Source organism: Nothobranchius furzeri, chromosome 5 (assembly GCF_043380555.1).
Source record: "Nothobranchius furzeri strain GRZ-AD chromosome 5, NfurGRZ-RIMD1, whole genome shotgun sequence".
Classification (NCBI taxonomy): Eukaryota; Metazoa; Chordata; class Actinopteri; order Cyprinodontiformes; family Nothobranchiidae; genus Nothobranchius; species Nothobranchius furzeri.
The window spans coordinates 53020628-53040714 of NC_091745.1; the positions used below are offsets into that span (position 1 = coordinate 53020628).

General features: G+C 41.5%; 2 protein-coding genes across 4 annotated transcripts in view; one reads left to right on the top strand and one right to left on the bottom strand.

Moving 5' to 3' along the window:
* dop1a (DOP1 leucine zipper like protein A) overlaps nucleotides 1–7714 on the bottom strand; it is a 31167-nt gene extending 23453 nt beyond the window's left edge. For both annotated transcript variants that reach the window (XM_054740579.2, XM_054740580.2), the window contains exons 1-4: nucleotides 7489–7714; nucleotides 905–1098; nucleotides 649–830; nucleotides 402–572 (exon numbers count right to left, since the gene is read on the bottom strand). In XM_054740579.2, coding sequence (XP_054596554.1) covers nucleotides 402–572; nucleotides 649–830; nucleotides 905–1042 — 491 coding nt within the window. In that variant the 5' untranslated portion in view covers nucleotides 1043–1098; nucleotides 7489–7714. The remainder of the gene's footprint in view (nucleotides 1–401; nucleotides 573–648; nucleotides 831–904; nucleotides 1099–7488) is intronic.
* Nucleotides 7715–10035: 2321 nt separating this feature from the next.
* ube3d (ubiquitin protein ligase E3D) overlaps nucleotides 10036–20087 on the top strand; it is a 32210-nt gene continuing 22158 nt past the window's right edge. For both annotated transcript variants that reach the window (XM_015949256.3, XM_070551777.1), the window contains exons 1-6: nucleotides 10036–10294; nucleotides 13256–13470; nucleotides 13834–13924; nucleotides 16640–16862; nucleotides 17595–17667; nucleotides 17745–17823. In XM_015949256.3, the coding sequence (XP_015804742.1) occupies nucleotides 10173–10294; nucleotides 13256–13470; nucleotides 13834–13924; nucleotides 16640–16862; nucleotides 17595–17667; nucleotides 17745–17823 (803 nt within the window). In that variant the 5' untranslated portion in view covers nucleotides 10036–10172. The remainder of the gene's footprint in view (nucleotides 10295–13255; nucleotides 13471–13833; nucleotides 13925–16639; nucleotides 16863–17594; nucleotides 17668–17744; nucleotides 17824–20087) is intronic.

The following is a 20087-nucleotide window of genomic DNA, read 5'->3' on the forward strand; positions in this document are numbered from 1 at the left end:
ACTCTGCTTTAGTACAAAACCTTCCATTTTCCAGCCAGTGGAAACGCGCCCATCATCTATAACAGAGACTATTAGTTGTGTGCTACACTTCACAGACTACGCTGCACAACGACTATGCATCTGGTGGAAAGCTGGGGTCAGACTAAACTGTGAATGCTGCTCCCTTTAGCATTTTATTCACAAACGTTCTTCAGTTAGCCGTAAAAAATCCAAACATGCCCGTGGATTGTTGATCTGGTGCCTGTGAATGCCACCGTCAGAGATGTAACCCCATCTTGAGCCAGAAGTAATGATCTAAACTCAGTGAAGGCGTGCATAATTCACTTCCCGCAATAAAATACCCTCATTAAAAGGTCGATCTAGAAGTCTGTTCCAAGCCCTTTAAAATCTTTTTTCCTTACCTATCGTAGTACTCTGACCCCTCCTCCAGACCAGGCAGGACTCCAGTCAGTAAACCCTGCAGGCCCGGTTTCAGGGTCTTTCCCAGGGGCAGATAGTAGGTCTCATAGAGCCCCAGCAGCACAGGCTTCACAGACATAGCAGCATTGGAGAGTAAAGGGAAGAGCCCAGAGCTGCAGGCAGAAGGAAAACACAGCAGCTGTAAACGTCTGAAACACATGTGGTGTGTTGGCTCCAGCTCTGCTGTACCTGTACAGGAAAAGGTCTTTGGCCAGCCTCTTGGGCCCAATGATCTTGAAGATGATCTCGTAGGTCTCCAAGGCCTTGCGATGCACCCCGCTGGGCAGGGCAGGGTGGAGGCACTGGGCCAGGCGTTTGCCTATTGTCAGCTTCTTGGGAACAACTTGATATTTTGCATTGTTCTGCAAAACCTAAGAAAAGCACCAGATAAATGATTAGGCTCTTACAAGAAGCATCAACGACATCAATCTTCTCCTACTCCTACCTTGTTAAGTTTGCCCAGTGCAGAGATGAGATCAGCCCACTCGCTGGAGTACTCAAAGTTCTTGAGGGCTTTGTCCACGGCTGCCACATAGTTCCTGTATTTGGAGTCACTGAGCAGCTCCACTTCCTCTGCATTCATTCTCCTGGCGGGTTGGAACTAATGTGCAACACCGGTCATACAGAAGAGCACCACCCCTGCAGCAGAATTAGGATTAAACGAACAGATGAGAACTATGTATGTATGTATGTATGTATGTATGTATGTATGTATGTATGTATGTATGAGAACTACATGAAGCTCGAAGCTATCGAACAAAACCTGGGTGAGGCAGTGTCCCATTTCTTCAGACTGAGCCACAAGAACCAAGAGCTCCAGCAGCAAACACGAGTAGCCAGCTGTTTACACGGCCCTACAAAACTCAGTTCTGTCGACGGCTTTTCTGTTTTTATTGAAGACGTTTTATGATCATCACAAACAAAAACTGAAAAGTAAAAAAAAGTAAACTGAGAAATAAAATATTAAATGGATTTAGCAAGGCTGTAAAGCTAAACTGCCTGCAAATGACAAAAGATGACAACAAGATGTTGCCGTTTTTTCTCCTGAAACACAAGAGAGTAACTTTTAAATAATAATAAGAAAAATTCATTCTCACTCACTGAGTTCACAGAAATAAAGAGAACAAATCCACGACTGATCTCTGCTCTCTGAACCACGGTTATAATCTCAGTTTATCATCCTACACTAATCCTCTCTCACTCACACACACACACATGGTTTGGCTTACCATAAGTCTAACATGCAGCTCAGCAAAGAACAGTTTGATTTTTGAAGTTATTCATGTCTTCAATAATTCTAGATGGATCTGAACTAGTACCGGTATTTAAAACTGAATTCTTCCAGTGTGCCATCTAAAATCACTTCAGATACACATTCTGTGCCACGTAAATAAATCATTAAGTCACTATGGAAACAGCGGTCATTAAACAATGATGTTTTTTAGAGGTGTAGAAAGTGATCCATTCACGTCGGAGAATCGAGACTCTTATGAAGACAGATTCTGAATCGATTCAAAATGTCCAAGTTTCATTCCTTGAGAAGGCATTTTCCAAACTTTTCCTAGCTTATCGGATGCTCGTACTGTTTGTCAGCAGCTTCCGTACCGCATCAGTCTAGTGACTCCATCACACACAGTTCATTGCATCACAGACACCTGGCAGACTTCTAACTTACAGAAGAAAGTAGTTCAACCTGGAATTGACTTGAATCGAGATTTGATTCTGAATTGGACCTTCACCCCGAGAATCGGAAACAAACTGAATCCTGAGTTGCTGTAAGATTCACAAACCCCTAATATTTTATGCAGATATAGAAATTTACATCTGAAGTAAAGAAAATATGACTCTGAATTATAAATCGATTCTTTAAAAATAATAACAGAATAATTTTAATTCAAGAGTTTGGGGCATATACATGTAACATCATCATTATAGCTTTTGTGGTCAGAATGTTGAACCAAACCATCAGCACTGAATTTCTAGCCCCCTCTGGTGGACGAACAGCGAACTGCAGCACCGTTTCTGACTCACCCATTACTTTATTACTCGGTGCTGCTTACATGCATCACGCACACAGAAACTACCCAGAATTCCTCTACCGTGATGAGCTGTGCTGCTGAAATGATCCATGAGATGATTGACCACCATGCTTTCATAAAAGAAGTAACCAGATTCTGAAAGGTTGTTTGTTGGTGACAAAAAACTAAAATTGACCAACTCTGAATAAGTCACCTTCATCATCTGTCTAATGTAGCATGTCTAGTGTCCTTGTTCTAATGGTCTGTATTTGCATAGTTCCTTCTTAGGGTTCTACAACCCTCCAAGGCACGTCACAACACAAGCAGTCATTCACAGGCTGGTGGGGATGAGCTACGATGTAGCCACAGCTGCCCTGGGGCACACTGACAAGGCAAGGCAGGTTAAGTGTCTTGCCTAAGGACACAACAGCAGCATTCTCTGCTCGGAGCCAGGATCGAACCTGCAACCTTCTGATTACTGGACAACCCGCTCCATCTCCTGAGCTACTGTTCTTAGCTCATGACTGTTTACTGGTGGTGGGGCTGGGCAATAAATTTTCCACCTTCGGAATATTGCTAAGATTAGAAGCATCCTTTCCATGAGTGATGCTGAAAAACTAGTTCATGCATGTATTAAGACTGGATTACTGTAATTCATTACTCTCAGGAAGTCCACAGAATGTAGTTAAAATTCTTCAGCTTGTCCAAAATGCTGCAGCTAGAGTTCTGATGAGAATTAAAAAGAGAGATCATATCTCTCCTGTCTTAGCTTCCTTACATTGGCTGTCTGTTAAAGTCAGAATAGATTTTAAGATCCTCCTTCTCACATATAAAGCTCTTAATAACCAAGCTCCATCCTTACATCAGTGACCTGATTGTTCCATATGTTCCTAACCGAGCACTTCGCTCTCAGACTGCAGGTTTACTGGTGGTTCCCAGAATATATAAAAATAGGATGAAAATAGGATGGGAGGCAGATCTTTTAGCTATCAGGCTCCTCTCTTGTGGAACCAACTCCCAGCTTTAGTCCGTGAGGCAGACACCTTGTCTACTTTTAAGACTAGGCTTAAAACGGAACTGCGCTGCTCTGGGTGGCTGCATGTTGGAGTAGCTCTGTTGACTATATGTAAGTTTTGCCTTTTCTTGGACATTTTTTCTTCTAGTTTCTCAAGAAAAGCGGTATTTTTTGGACACTTTACTTTTCTGTTTCTGGTGCTGTGAAGCTTGGAGGATTTTTACTGCTATTTTTTAGCTTTCTTCACTTTTTGAGCATTTGTTATGATACGTAACCATGGCAACAAGCTGTTTACAATCGGGAGCAGCTGATTAACATTGGAAAGGCTGAAATAATACCTCAACTGAAGCCACAAATCCCAAATGAGCTAAAACGCAAGAAGCGTGGGTGCAGAGCGGGAGCAAAACGGAGACAGAGAAAGAGGAAATTCAAACCATCTCTTCCATCGATCATAATGGGCAATGTGAGATCACTGGCCAACAAGATGGAGGAACTCCAAGCCCTTTCAAGGACTCAGCCAGAGTTTCGGCAGTTTTGGAACCACTGGAGGAGATAATGCAAAGAAGGATTCTCCAGAGAATCAAGAAAATGATGGACAACCCTGAGCATTCTCTTCACAAGACTGTCCGACAACGGAAGAGTGTCTTCAGTCAGAGGCTTCTTCAGTTTCGCTGCAACACTGACCGCTACTGGAGCTCCTTCCTGCTAACAGCCATTGTAATATACAATAACTCTTTGATTACTTGATTTTTATTATTATTCTGAGCTACCACAGCAATCAATTTCCCTCTGGGATTAATAAAGTATTTTTGAATTGAATTGATTTGAAAACATTTTTATTTGATAGGGCCTATGGTTAAAATCTGATGTTAGCCCAGATCTGGACAAGTGGGGGAATAGAGGGAGGTGGAGTGTACAGTCGGTAAAGACGGCTCTCCCTTGCCCTGCCTCCAACATGCCTCCATCTAAAAGGTTAGGTTATCTCTGTAGTTATGCTGTTATAGGCTTAGACTGCTGGAGGACATATTGACCACTTTCCACACTCGACTACTTTCTTCTACAATCTGCTCTTTAACTGCATTATTTCCTGCTATTTCAGCTGTAAACTTAATTTTTTCTCTAAGTGTTTTTCTCCCCAGAAGATGCTACAATGATGTTATGCTGAGCTGTGCTGGCCTCATGGAGGGGGCCATTGGCTTGAACACTGTTGCTAACCACTTAAACATTCTCCCTCTCCAGATAATAACACTTTACTTTCTTCGACGTTGGATGTACTACTGCTAGTTCACCCGTTTAATTATAGATTCACTAGGATAAATACAATAAAGTTTATCTCTCACCAAATTGAATATTTACTAAGAAATCACAATGTAACCATAGAAACATTACTTGGTATATATGTTGTGTGTGTTTGTGTGTGTGGGTGGGTTGGTGTTGGTGTGTGTGTCTGCTCTGTCTTCTCAATCCCCAGTGAGTCATGGTGGATGGCTGCTTATAATGAGCCAGGATTCTCTGGAGGTTTCTTCCTGTTAAAAGGGAGTTTTCCTCTCCACTGTCACTAAATGCTTGCTTAGTATGAGGATTGATGTAAAGTCACTGACACTAGTCAATTTGCTGGGTTTCTTATATAGGAAACTTTTACTGACTGGCTTAATGAACTGACCTGTGTTGGAATGTTTACCATGTGAAGTGCCTTGAGACGACTCTTGTCGTGATTTGGCGCTATATAAATAAACTTGAATTGATTTGAGTTTAATTAAATAAAAAATGTATCTTTTTCGAAATTTCTGACCCTTATCGAGATCATTATTCCCATGACAATAAATTTGACAAAAAATGAAAAGATGTGTGAAGGTTGGCAGCGTTCATGTCCCATTAAGAGGCTGTACCACCTTGAGTCTCAACTTAATACATGTGACAGCCCAATCTAGTGTTTATGTTGATTTATTTGGAAGACGCTTTTATCCAAAGCGACTTACAATTTATAACCTATAGGGCATGTTGTGATCTGTGGGGGAAACCGGAGTACCATGGGGAGAACACGCAACTCCACGCAGAAAGGCCACAGCCGAGTCTCGTACCTGCAACCTTCGTGCTGCGAGGCAACAGTGCCAACTGCGCCACCATGCAGTGGAAAACTTTTGTTTCTGCGCATACCTGTAGTTATCGTCCATTTATCGTTATCGAGGTGTAATCCTCAATATATCATGATATTTACTTTAGGCCATATCGCCCAGCCCTAACTGGTGTTGCCTTCAAGGTGTCTGGGTTCATCAGATGGTTAGTTTTGGTCTCTGTCTGCCTTTTGATCACTTTAAAGCCGCTGATCCTTTGCTCTGAAAACAACTCTTAGTTTTGTGGTTCCTAAACAAGATTTTATCTCCTGATACTTAATGATTCAGCAACCTGTGACCTAGGGCTGGATGATATCGATTCTCTGCTGATTTAGTGAACGACTTGTTTGTATCAGACTTGTAAAACTCTATATATTGCCATTCTGATCAACTACTGTAACCTTATCGGGACAAATTTCCCCACCTCTTCTTGCTGTGACATCATGTTTAAATCACATGCTCTTGACCCAACCATTTTGGTTTGAGAGGGGAGGGGATGGTGATGGGAGCGTGCTTAGGTCCCTGTCATTGGTTGGTTGAGAGTAATTAATGACTCTAGTATTAAACTACTTGAAAGGCTATAACGAAAAAGGAACCTTTTAATTGACATTTTTATTAATCCTTTTTTACTGTTGCACCACACGCCTATGGACAGGTAAATGTTGTTCTTGATTTGTTGTCCAGCCTACAGTGACTCCAATAGCTTGCTTAAATACAATAAAAATAACAAAAGTAAAATAAACTCTTGATAATGGGGTGACAGTGGCACAGGAGTTAAGTGCTTGCCCTGTAATCGGAAGGTTGCAGGTTCGAGCCCCCAATCAGTTTGTCGCTGTCATCGTGTCTTTGGGCAAGACACTTAACCCACCTTGCCGATGGTGGTCAGAAGGACCGGTGGTGCCAGTACTTGGCAGCCTCGCCTTTGTCAGTGCGCCCCAGGGCAGCTGTGGCTACATCGTAGCTCATCCCCACCAGCGTGCGAATGGGTGAATGACTGATTGTGTTGTAAAGTGCCTTGGGGGGTTCCAGGACTCTAGAAGGTGCTATATCAAATACAGGCCATTTACCACATTCTTGTTAAACAAAGGTACACCATAAACAACCAACTTCCTCACCAAAAATCTGTTATCGCTAGAATGAATTATAACTCAGTCAGGGTGAATAAACAGGCAGGAAGAAATGTTTATTTTTTAAGTTATTTATTTATTTATTGTTTTGCTGCTTAGCTGGGTTGTCTTAACAGACTGAGACGTGTTTTCGTTTTAAATCAGCGGATCAGTGATCAAGTTACTTTACTGGTCATCTCCAATCACCAGCAGGCGGTTTCATTCACTTTATCAGTCACTTGTAACTACTGTTTATATATCTTGTCACAATGACTGCAAAGCCACAATTAAGGCCCTTCACTTGACCCTTCCTGACCCCGACTGTGGGGACCACTGATGTAAAGATGCTGCTGATCAGTGTGTGAAACGGTCAGACCAGCCAGTCTGGCGCATTTCGTCTACCCTCCTCGAATAGTTTAATGTTTTCTGGCAAACAAATGACCTCACTCGAGATCTTTTTATAGCTGTAACAGAGAAACACGAACGAGGATTCAGCCACGTGATTGGCTGATTTAAACAGGTGTATCCAGTAAAGATGCTGGATACAGCTAGCTTTAATGTTGATTCCGGTGTGTGTGTGACAGTCAACAACTCCGAGTTTTATTAGTGCGTGTGTGGGGAAAACACGACTAAACCTTTAAAAAGAATCATTGTGTGTGGGTTTTTTATTGCTGACCCAAACCTCGTTTATATCCGAGTACTGCTAACAGTTACCTGCTGCCTTCACCGGCTGGGTGATTTTATTTGTTATGAAACGAGGAAATTAAAATTCTTACCGTTAGAAAACAAAAACTGCCATTCAATCATATATCCAGTTCGATGAGTAAAAAACAGCTGACAGCGTCAGGAAAGCTAGCTGTTTAGCGGAATGTTTAAAGATGGGGCCCGCTCCGGTGTCAGGTCGTTAAAAGCTTCCAGGTAGCCCGTGAAGTACGCTTTGATCGCGACGGAGAGGAAATTACATCCTACACGTTCTTATCTATCTTCCAACAGTCCCGCGGTGCGTGAATGATCGGTAAACACAGAGTGGCTGCCATCGCCAGCGGCACAATGCTAAAGGACTGACAGCTCCCAGACTGCACTGCAGATTAGCCGCACGTCCGACTGTCTTCCGTGTGGACGTCTTCCACCTCATAGATCCACCTATCCGCTGCTGCTGTGGAACCAGCCGACAAAAAACACCGGAAACAGAATCGTTGCCTTCAAAATAAAAGCACAACGTGCTGCAGGGTTGAAGTTGGGCATTTAACATTTTACTTTCTTTGACATGTTATGTGCTACTACTAATTCACCTGTTGGATTAATATCTCACAATTAGAGCTATTTAATCTACACATGAGTTTGTGCATGGGGTTCCTCCAAATCCTGGTATATTGCGCTGGTTTAATATCTCTGTGAGTAGTACCAAGCGTCTTGAGGGCACTAAGAGCCACCAACAAGGTTTTGAGCAATATCTCGGATGGCATGGATACCTAGGGATCTCAAATCATACATGTTGATTAATTCACAGAAACTCAAATCCAGCATTTCAAGCACAAATCAGAATCTGTCTCATTAACAACTTTCAGACAGTCAAACAATTATTTGAAATATTTTTACATTCGTTGCTGCTTTGTCTATAAAAGTTTGAGAACATGGACGTAGTTTGAGGGGGGCAGGAGGAACACGTGCCCCCCACTTTTTTCAAAGTCGCTTTTTGTCCCCTGCACGTTTTACCATCTAAAACCAATATTACGCTGTATTAAATAGACACTGGTTTAGCACTAGGACCAAGCAGAAAACAACCGCTTATGTTGAAGCCTGTTTCCTGTTAGAACCATCCATAATATTGTCTCTGCTGATACTTGCTAATGTGTGATTGTACTTGACAGTTCTGCATTGCTGACATTGTATGAAAGAGCCTCTTGTCTAGGCTGTAGTTTTAAACATAGTTCTTGAATACTTACTGTAACGATTGGGATTGGGCCGTATGTCTGTGTGAACGCATGCGTCCTTCTCCATATCTTTTCACTAGGATGCCTTAACTGGTCAGATGAACCAAGCTCTGAGTAGTCTCCCAAGATCAAAGTCACATACCGTATTTACCACAAGATTTAAAATTCTAGGGTGTTAACAAAAAATCTCAATTTCAATAAACCGTTAAAAAAAGCTACAAAAACACACATTTAAAAAAATGCATTTAAAATTATATTTAAAGAGTAAATAAATAAAACCATGTTCAATGCCTCCATAAGAAAATTTAATTTCTAAATTCATTTTAAAAGACGGTTTAATCTGTGTTAAAACGGTTAAAACTCAACCAAACCCATCATTTAACACAAGCACACAGCGCCTATTTCAGGCACAACTTTAAAGCCTCAGTTTATTTTAAAGTGCACATACACATGAGATATAAACAGTGGTGCCAAGACACAATACTTACAGTAAAATAAATAGCTTTAGTCAAACAGAGAGAACAGGATAGAGAACAGGTGAGTGAGATTTAAGAGAACTGGCATTTCACAATAAGGGTCAGTTTATTCCACAGCCTGGGAACAATGACAGAATAAACTCTGTCTTCTCTAAGTTTCCTCCTGCTCCTTCTTCATTCTAATGTTAATACTCCCAAGAAATCAAAATTAAAGATTATGATTTTTTTCAGCTTTATTGACATATAGAGGCTAACATATATATTTTTATGCCACTGCACTCTTGTGTTTGTTGTGTACTATCCTGTCATGTCTTTGTGTCCTGTTCGCGCATGGGATAGTGAGAAACGTAATTTGGAGTCCTTTGTTTGTCAAGTGCGAATGTAGAATTCGACAATAAAACCCCTCTTAATCTCCTAATCTGATTCTAAAATGTTCTCTTTTAAACAACAGGACCAAAGTGTAACTCCAGCTTGTCGCCGCTGGAGGGCATTAAATCGCCATCTCCCCTTTCCTTATTTCTCAAGAGGATATTGCACCTAGCCCAGAGAACTAGACAAAATTCTTGCCTTGCAAAGTTTATAAAGTAATATAACATAGTTATTTAGTCTGGTTTGCCGGGTTACATTGCATCTGCAGCAAGCGTGAATCTGCGGTCTATGGTGTTTGATGCTAAAGCTATTCCTTTATTATCCAAGATTCATTCCATACTTTCCCATAAAACGATTGTGGTTCAAACAAACTCAGCCAGTTCATGCCTATTTGAAAACACAAGTGCATTCATATAAAGTAAACAAAAACGTTTTCTTAACCGACTATAAACAGAGATCCAAGTTAGTAAAAAAAATATAAATATGGTCAACAAAACTAGCAGTTTTGCTCTTATTTTGGAATGTCTAACCGGATGTTGTCGTAGTACCAGCACACTTGATACGTGTGTTATCACGCTGAGCTAGAACCTCATTCGATTGACTTCACGTTTGGTTTCAGTTTTTTTATATTATTCTGAGCTTCCCATCTATAGACAGCTTAATTTAAAGGTTTATTATTTAATGTTCCCCCATTTTCATGAGCGTCCCGTTAGCTTAATGGCAGAGGAAAACTCACCAAAGACACGTGGAGGAGTCTTCTTAGAGCTGAGGAAAATACTTCAAAGTGGACTTCTCATTGTCGGGTAAATAACGAGATACTTTCACATAAAAAACACAGAACAACCTAACGTTTCCTGATTTGTCGTTTAGTTTATCTGTCAAAGCTAGCGTAGCTATTAGCATTAGCTTGACACGATCAAAACAAAGCAGATGATGCCTTGAGTACCACATCCGGCTTGTTTTTAAACTAGAAAAAGACAAGAACCAAGTCGTTGCTTATCGAGTATCGGATTGAAATCCAGATGAGACCTTGGTCCGGAACTAAAACTTAATTCTCTTAAATCTTCATCAACAGAAACATTGTAAATAAAGCGAAAACATTCAGGAGACAAGTGTTTAGAAATGATGCTGTTTCAGGTATTTCTAGGCCCTCATAAGTCCTTGCATTTCTTTAATTGGGTATTTTCGAGAGTTTAAAGATGGTGGTGGCATAATAGATTCAGTTGAAGTCCACCCTGGTGAAATGACATCCCCATGGACAGTGAGCTGCAGCTGTGGCTGCGCTCGGGAACTATTTGGTGGTTTAAATTTGCACTGATAATTTTTAATGCTCCAGCCTTCTTCTTCTACTTCACTTATGTTATTTTTGTAAGACAATGTGAAATAACAGTTTTGAGTCTATATTTGCTGTTCAAGTAGAATTAATCACTAATAAAATCTGAAGTACACCTTTCCCTTTTGCGTCAAATCTCATAATGGAGGAACCAGACAGAGCCACTGGTTTAGTGTGAATGACACCTGGGTGGCTAGCTAGGTCAGGATTCAAACACATACTTACTCGGGGGATATCGAGGACACCAAAGACGACAAGCCTTCTGGACTGTCTGGTGAACATTAGGAGAGATTACTATAGAAGTTTACAAAAAGCTCTTCACACATAGATCTGAATCTACATTTTGAATCTCACCACCCACTAGAACATAAATTGCCACTCAAGTGAAAGAAAGTTAGAAAGAAAACAATCTTTTATATAACGCCTCTGAAGATCAATATCACAAGGTGCTTCATAAGAACAAAACATGTAAAATATAGAAAAATCTAAAAAATAGAATAAGAAATGTAGTTAAAATTAGAAAAAGAAATACAAATTGTGATTAAAAATGTAAGGAAAGGAAATGAGAAAATAAATAGGATAGAGGAAATGGGTGGATCCTGGGAACTGTGGAATTGGTAGAGAGAGCAGAATAAGGAAAGGGTGATGATGAAGGTCACACAAAGCCAGCTTGAACAGGTGAGTTTTCTGCTACTTTTTGAAGGAGACAACTGAGTCCACTGATCTCAGGCTCAGGGGGAGAGAGTTTTAGAGTCTGGAGACCAGAATAGAAAGGTAGAAGCATGCTTAGCAGCATCATGGATGCATAACTGTAAAGGTGCAGTAAGAAAGAATATATTAATAATTTTACAGTGAGAAAATCCTAAAAGAGTTTGTGTTTCAGTCATTTAGGAAGGCAGATTATACTGAAACATATTCCATATCCAGCTGGCTACGTGGTATTGTCAGTTTTTCTCTTTCAAAAGAAACGAAGGAGGGACGTAATTACTGTTTACCATCAGTGAGTGTGGGGTTGCCGTGGCTTCTACAAGCTAATACTGGCAAAAAGCCCCAGAGTTGTTTAAAGTTGTTGCAGTAACCAAATTTTACCTCAGGCTGTCATTTTTACTTAATTTCAACATAATGCACCATTAATGGCCTCATTAGTGTTTCCTTCCAAAACTTCTAACCTGGAACTCCCTGTGATCAGAACTGAAGAAACCTGAGTGGGGAAGTGTTCCCAGTAGGACTGAACGATTAACTGCTTATGCATAGCGATGTGACAAAAGGAGATTTTCTAAACACAAAGGCTGCAATTTGACTGGCAGCGAGTGGTTAGCACAATGCTAATATACATGGAAAACCCCATAGGGATGCTAATGCTAACATCACCTATTACATTCTTACAAATTACGAATTATGAACATGCCTTTGTTTGCGTTCGTTAGTTGAAAAATATGAGAAAAGCCCCTTGAGAAAATAATTCTGAATTAAATTGCAATTGCACAATTGAAGAAAATAAATCACAATTGGATTACTTTCCAGAATCGTTCAGCCCAAGTTCCCAGCATGCAGAAATGTCAGATTGTATAATAGGAGATGCTTTACCACAGGCAGCAAAGATAACACAACATGTGTTCAAAATATTAATTTTGTTTTGCAGTTTAATGAAAAACTGAATGTCTTTTAGATGTTTTTGATATAATTAAATTAGTAAAACTAATCTCTGTACTTTTGGCACATTTCAGAGATGAAACTGAAGATCTCACAGGTATCCGTGAGCCAGACTGAGGAAGTGCAAAATCCATAGAGGCATGTTAATAAATGGGTGCAGAAATGTGATTCATGCAGTGCAATGCAAGAATCACTAGATGGTGTCAGTAAGGTTTGGGAAATCTTTTGCAAACTCAGATAAATATCTAAAATGAAAACATTTTATTCTGTGTTTCCATGAATATATAGTTCTCTTTTGTCTTATTGTTTAAACGACTCTGCCCAGAGTCATAAAGACACCGATTCCGTCTTATTGATAATGGTGCTGGATGAGACTGTAACTAATTACTAATCCATACACATAATCCATAGATGATGATGGACAAATGTGTTTCTGTACTTTACGTGATGAGTAGAAAACTCACAAGCAAAATGAAAATCAATTGGCTTTCAATGGTCAGTAAAAGGATTTAAATTTGATGACATTGGGGTCAACAGATGGAGATGTCTGAAGACAATGTTCTTGTCTTGTTGATGGTTTAAAAAAAATCATCGATTAGCTGCTTAGTACTTTTTGGTATGTAAATGCTAAACTAAATTTAGTTATTGTGCTGATCATAACACCTCACAAGTCTGTGTTTCTCACCGTTATGGATTTCAACGTGTTTCTGAAAAAGTAGTTTCCGTAGATTTCATCCTGCAACAACATTTATTTTGAAATGTCATATCTGTTCTCCAGGAAAGATGTGGCCAGAGGTCCTGCAGATGTGGTAGTGACAGCCGGAGAGTCCTCGCTCCTCGTCCAGACTCCCAGAGGAGACGTAAGCCTGACTTTACCAGCAGGAGTCTCCTTTGAGCCGGGCTCCTGCATCCACACACCTGGAGGAGAACACGGTGGGGAGGAGCTGCACTTCAGGCTGCGTATTGCTGTTGGGAGGAGAAGCTCTGATGAAGGTAATGTCTGTGCTAAGACAACAGATTCTCTTTGTCAGCTCTGAATTCATTAGCCTGATAGTGAACTGCTCACTAATTATCAACCATTAGAGACGTCACTTCTAAATAAACTGTCTGAGGTTCTTACTTGATGTCCCTGAATCCACGTTTCTTTTTGCTGCACACTAAAGTTTGAGGAATTGGATTGACTACTCACTCCGTAGCTGACACACACACACACACACACGCACGCACACGCACACACATGCACACGCACACACACACACGTCACTGCGGATTTCATCGACTTTGTGCTCAGTAGCAGAGCGTTAGCATCCTTTAACCACATTTTCCTCATTTGTTTATTTTGCATTCCCCCCACAGAGGCCCCTGACAGTGTGATGGAGAATCTTCGATTAAAAGAGACCTACTGCTTCTGCTGCCAGGGCTGCATGACCAGGCTGCTGGAGGACAGGTAGGGAACAGACGGGACGATGAGACAGCTTTTTTATTTACACCCACCTCCGCAGGAAGAGCAGCGACTCCCTAATGATTGTGTGAGCCGCTGGTAAGAAGCGGTCGTCTGAAAGAGGAACATTGATGGATGGCTCCTCAGGGGAGTCCACTGTTGTTAGGCTGACTGGGTGCATCTAGAGCACGCGCGCGTGTGTGTGTGTGTGTGTGTGTGTGTGTGTGTGTGTGTGTGTGTGTGTGTGTGAGTGACGTAAACGTCTGCTCTGTCCATTAAAAACACTGTTTCCTACCTGAGGTGGTTCTGATGGGCTCTGGTCAGCAGTGTGACAGGCATGCTGGAATTTGCAGCAGCTGCATTATGGAGACCCTCTGGCAGTGTTCCTCAGCTGCAACACTCAAAAGTGGCTAAAATATATATTTTCAACAAAGTCCATGAGAAATATGAGTTGTGTTTCAGTTTCTCACAACCAACTCCAAACGTTGGTGACTTTTCTAAGATGTCCTGCTGTTGCTCTGGGATGGAAGCACTGACTTCTGTCAGAATATTCATGCCAGCAAAGGAGAAATTGACGTTTGCTTTGCAGGAGAAGAAAAAAAGCCCAAATGATGATTCGCAGTAAAAACCAGACATGGTCCTAAGGCTACCATAAATGATCCTCTTCTCTTGAGAGAATTTAGGTCCTTTCAGCTGGTTGTTGTGGTTTTAGAGCTCCAGTCTCAAGGTTTAGTCTGTCCACACAACGAATATGTTATAAACAACACGTCAGACTTTTTATTGTCAATCTTCAGGATTGCTGCAGGAGGAAACCGGGATTTATGGGTGTCGAAGAAGGAAGACAAAAGAAAGTAAATCAGTGTTTTATCTGTTTAATTTGACATGAACAAACACACTTTCTTGACTGTCCTTTGCATTCTGTGAGAAAAGAAGAAAGTTTATAAATGAAAGCAAACGATGTGTGTGAATGGGGAAATAGCTGGCGAGCTGTTTGATGCATGTTTGTGCATGCGCCGTGAGCGGTTCTGGTACTTTTTGTGTCGCAGCTGCTCGCAGCGCCGCTTAAACAGTGTGAGACCCTCATGAGGGATGAGCAAAAAATCAAACACATGATAAATCCGTGCGAGCTCACGACTGCTGACCGGGAGCTGGTCACGCTCTCGTTACACCCTGTATACTACACAACGCTCAACTCAAAACCCGCCCCAATCTCGTAGATTCTCGCACGAGGGGAAAATTGGCTGAAAAAAGTGGAAAAAGTCGGACAGTTTACAGTTTACAGGCTTTAGGAGGCTTGAATTGTAGACAGGAGTGAAAGAAACCCCTCTTGGCTGGTTCCGGTCTTACCAGTCAGACAAACAATTTAGCGTCCACATCGATGACTGTTCCTCTCCATCTGTGTCGCTCCCCTGGGGCGTGCCTCAAGGTTCAATCCTGGGGCCACTTCTCTTCTCAGTTTACTTGCTACCACTGGGAATGATTTTAACAAAACTTGGAATGAGTTGCCACCTCTACGCCTACGACTGTCAGATTTATTTAGCTTTAAATAAACCAGACTCCACTCGCTTGCTCATTGACTGCCTCTCTGAAGTCAAAAGCTGGCTTTCAGCTAAATTCCCATGCCTCAATGACAAGACCGATGCTATTCTTTTTAACCCAACAAATCTGAGTCATTCACCTGGTGACCCCTCTCTCCCTTTCCTAAACATGAAACCCTGTGTGACTAGTTTGGGAGTAAAACTAGACTCTGATTTGTCCATGACCTTACAAATTAATGTTGCAGTCAAGTCCTGTTTTTTTTAACTGTGTGCTGCATTACTTAAAGTCCATTGTCAAGAGACTTCATCTGGAGTCTGTTATCACCTCACAACTGGACTATGCCAACTCAGTGCTCATTGGCATCAGTATGTCTCCTCTTTTTAGTGTCTCCAGACGTTCTCACATTACTCCCATTACTCCTTGACCTTTTACATTGGTTACCTGTTCAGGTACAACCCCTCTTATGTATCTGAACTGCTCAAACCTTACGTCCCTTCCAGATGTCTGACATCAGCAGATCACCTACTCCTGCGCATCCCGAAGATGCATTACAAAACCCGTGGGGAGCGGGCCTTGTCATTCGCTGCCCCCAATCTCTGGAATACACTCCCCCTCCATGTACGACACTAAGACCGTGCTGAAGGCCGATTTTTATCATTTAGCTTTCGGTCACTTTTAGACTGGTTGCCATTTGTGTTTTATTCTTTATTGCTTTCCCTGCTCACATTTTGTACCTTATTCATTGTATTTGTTGTTTTAGCCATTCATTGTTGTGATTCTTTTGACAAGATTTATTCTCATTTTTTTGGCTGTTGAATTCTGTCTTCCTGCCACCCTGTATGGATAAGCAGGTTCAGAAAATGGGTGAATGGATGGAATTCTGTCTTTTACTCTGGCGCTTTCCTGTTCCCTACTGTACAGCACTTTGGTCAGCTGTCATGCTGTTTGTTAATGTGCCTCATAAATAAACATTGTATGGTAACACGGTTAGTTTAATCTACATAAATAGATTTTAACAGACATTGTGCTACAGTTTACATTTTTACTATATTTTTTTATTTTCCATCTTTTAAACATTCTAATAATTATTTATGTCATTTTATCCATCGTTGATGCCGCTCGCTGAACACTGAACAGAGAGGGACCATAACTGTGCTTTTTATCCTTTCCTGTCTTCTTCAGAGTATTTAAGCGAGTTCTTCCTCTCCCTAATGGAAACTGGAATGCCATTGTGGACGACTGGTGTTGCCATCCCGACCCGTTTGCCAATAGGAAGCTGCTCCCCCGAGCGGAGGACTGTTTACTGGGTGACACCTTTGTCCTCTTAGCTCGTGACAGCAGCTGTGACCAGACTCTGACTGAGGAAGAGAGTCCCGCTGGAGCAATGGACAGTCAAGACACAAAGGTGAGGGAGTTGCAGATGGTAGTATCCTGTCGCAGTAAGCAATAAATGATTTAACCTCATGAACTCGTTAATTTCCGTTGGCTTACTTGTTTTCCTCGTGTGACTCTCTTTCTACCAAACACTTGTGCCTGTTTTCCTGTCTGAGCCTAGTGTTTATTATTTTTTGAATGGCAAATTAGTTTTGCAGAGACTCTATTCCATTAGATTTATTTAGTCATTTATTTATATATTTATTTATTATTGACTTTCAGTTCCAGTGGTAAATACAGCTTACAAGTGAATGTGTATTGATCTCTTAAGGAGCGTGCTGCACTTATTACTATTATTATAGTGGTTGAATATGATAATATCATTCATATCAATAATTTCTAGGACATTTTATCGTGCAGCAAAAGTTTTTATTTTTGTGACAGGTCCAGCTTTTAGGTTTGTTGTGTTTGAGACCAACAGCCATTGCTGTTGTGTGCAGCCATCCGCACAGACACACACTCCTCAGACAGCTGCATCGATACAGTCACACTCTTGTAGATGAGGATTGATCTGCACGTTCTTCCATTAGTCATTCAGCACACGGCCATAACTGGGTCTGAGAAAAACGCAGGAAAAATACCTGCTGTGTGTCTTCACCTTCTGTTCTACGTACATTCTTTTAACTGCTGTCCAAAAACACAAATATATATTTCTGTGATTTTATTGTGATCTTTATTCGTTTCCATGCTGTCGTTTGCACAGAAGCCATGTCGCCGTTTGACAAGGATCTCCTGCTCCAGCTGTTCATCAGAGCTTGGAGAGGCTATTGCACCTGGTAAACATCAGAGTCTGTTCAAATTAAAATACGCTTTTCTACAGTAGTAATACATTTCTGCTGACTCTGTTTTACAGCAACACTGAAACTATACATCACACAGGTGGTGGTGGAGCCAGTCGTGGGAGATCGACAGCCTGAAGCTTCACAGAACAGGTTCTTGTTCAGAGTTACTAATGGAGGCAATTTGGAGATTTAGTCCAAGGTTTTAAGGTTTCGTTCACTGAGAAACTGTAATCCTTTTTCATTCTGAGTTACAAATGCATGCTGAAGGTGGAAATAGTCTTCAACTCCTATTTCCTGCATTTGCCACAGGAAGAAACTATACACGAAAAAAGGTCAGGTCAGAAAAAGCCAGTCTCTTACAAGTCGCAGAGAAAATTACCGTAATTTCCGGATTATAGAGCGCACCTCAATATAAGCCGCACCAACAAAAAAAGGTTTTCTACACACACACGCCGCACTCAAATACAAGCCGTGGCGCAGCAGCCAAATGCAGGTCTCTGGCGCACAGCACATGTATGGCCATAACATAAGATAATTAGACAGAAAGATGCTACATGGAGGTTTTTCGTTGTTGTTTTATTTCAACAAAACAAATTTTAAACACAGGTGAATGTGCCTGTAAGTTTAAAAAAGAAAACAGCACTGATAGCATTCATATTTCTGGATGGTTATAAAGTAAAAACAGAACTGACACGTTATTACCGGTAATCTGCATGCATGTTTAGAAGAAAAGAACAGCGCTGACACAGCATTAATAAGCCCTGGATGATTAGAAAATAAAAACTGCACACAAAGTATGCCTGGTTAGTAAATAAAACACACTTGCCTACCAGGAAAATTTATTCCCTCTCATCTTCCTCTTGCGCACTAAAGCCATTAAAGTCCTCTTCTTCAGTGTCGGAGTTGAACAGCCTCAGAAGAGCGTCACATACCTTTTCTTAGGCGATGTCAGTGTCGCTGTCCATGTTGCTGTCATCATCCCCGGGTGAAGCTGGCTTGAATGAGTTGTTCCCGCTGCCGTCTCCAGCGCCGGACCATGGATTCATTCATGCCAAGCTTACGTGTGGCAGCACTGTTTCCCTCCTTTACTGCCAGATCGATGGCCTTCAACTTAAATGTGGCGACATATGAACTCATTCATGTATGAGGGGGGTATGGATTTGAAAAAAATTCTTCGTCGTGCCGGCTGTTTGCATGTGCTAAATTAAAATGAGCACTTTCTTCGATTTCCTCTTTTGACTTCCACCTGTTTCACTTTCTGCTAAAGCGCCCCCTGGCAGGTGAAGGGAAATCTTTATTAAAGCTGCACCTCATTATAAGCCGCACGGTTCAAAGCGTGGGAAAAAAGTAGCGGCTTATAGTCCGGAAAATACGGTAACATTCATGGACTCACCCACCTTGGCGAGAACAGCACGTCCCAGCTAGGAGAAGCTAACCGTTAGTAACTACACAATATGGCAGAACGGGCTTGGGTTATTTGTGGAGAAAAAAAACATCAATGATGTATTTTTTTCACCCAAGAAAGAAGAGTGATTGAAGGCAGCGAAAAAGCCAATCAGAGTTTTGATGTTCAATTATCATGAATATTAATGAGTTACTCTTCTTTCCACCGGACTCGAAAGCGTCGTGTAACGTAATAGCTACCTTTTATCCGCGAGCTCCCTTCCAACTGGGAGCGATTCTAATGCGAAACAGAAGCGAAAGCATTCCACACAGCTGATCCTTTGAGGTCACAAAATCAAGGGAGAATTGCAACACCACGCGTGATTTCAGAAGTCCACACAATAACAATCAATCAATCAAAGCTTTATTTATAAAGCGCCTTCCGCAACCCTGTCAGGAAGCCCAAAGCGCTGAACATGGTACAGTTGTAGGTAAATATATTGAATAAATCAAAAATAAAAGCAATTCAAATTACAAAATAGGTGAAACATTCTAGTACAGGACAAATGTGTAAAACAAGGGATAGAGTGAACCAATGAAAACTGTGAAATAAAATCAACATAAAAGAGGGCCAAAATCAAACATGTTCTGGAAACGCCAAGTCGAGGTGTGTTTTTAGGTGACTCTTAAAGACTGGCAGAGATGGGGGCAGCCTAACTGAGGGTGGCAACTGGTTCCAGAGTGATGGTGCTAGGACTGAGAAAGCCCGGTCCCTTCGAGTACAACACCTAGAATGAGGGACAGCGAGCAGGCCTTGGTCAGAGGAGCGCAGAGCGCGTGATGGGGAATGTCTGTTCAGGAGCGTGGCCAGATAGGGGGGAGCACCACCCTGGAAGAAATGATAAACAAAGACGAGGATTTTGAAATGTGAGCGATAGGAAATCGGAAGCCAGTGCAGGGAGGCCAGAACTGGACTGATGTGGTTCCGTTTCCTGGTCCCAGTCAGGAACCTGGCTTTCTGGCTTTCTGTG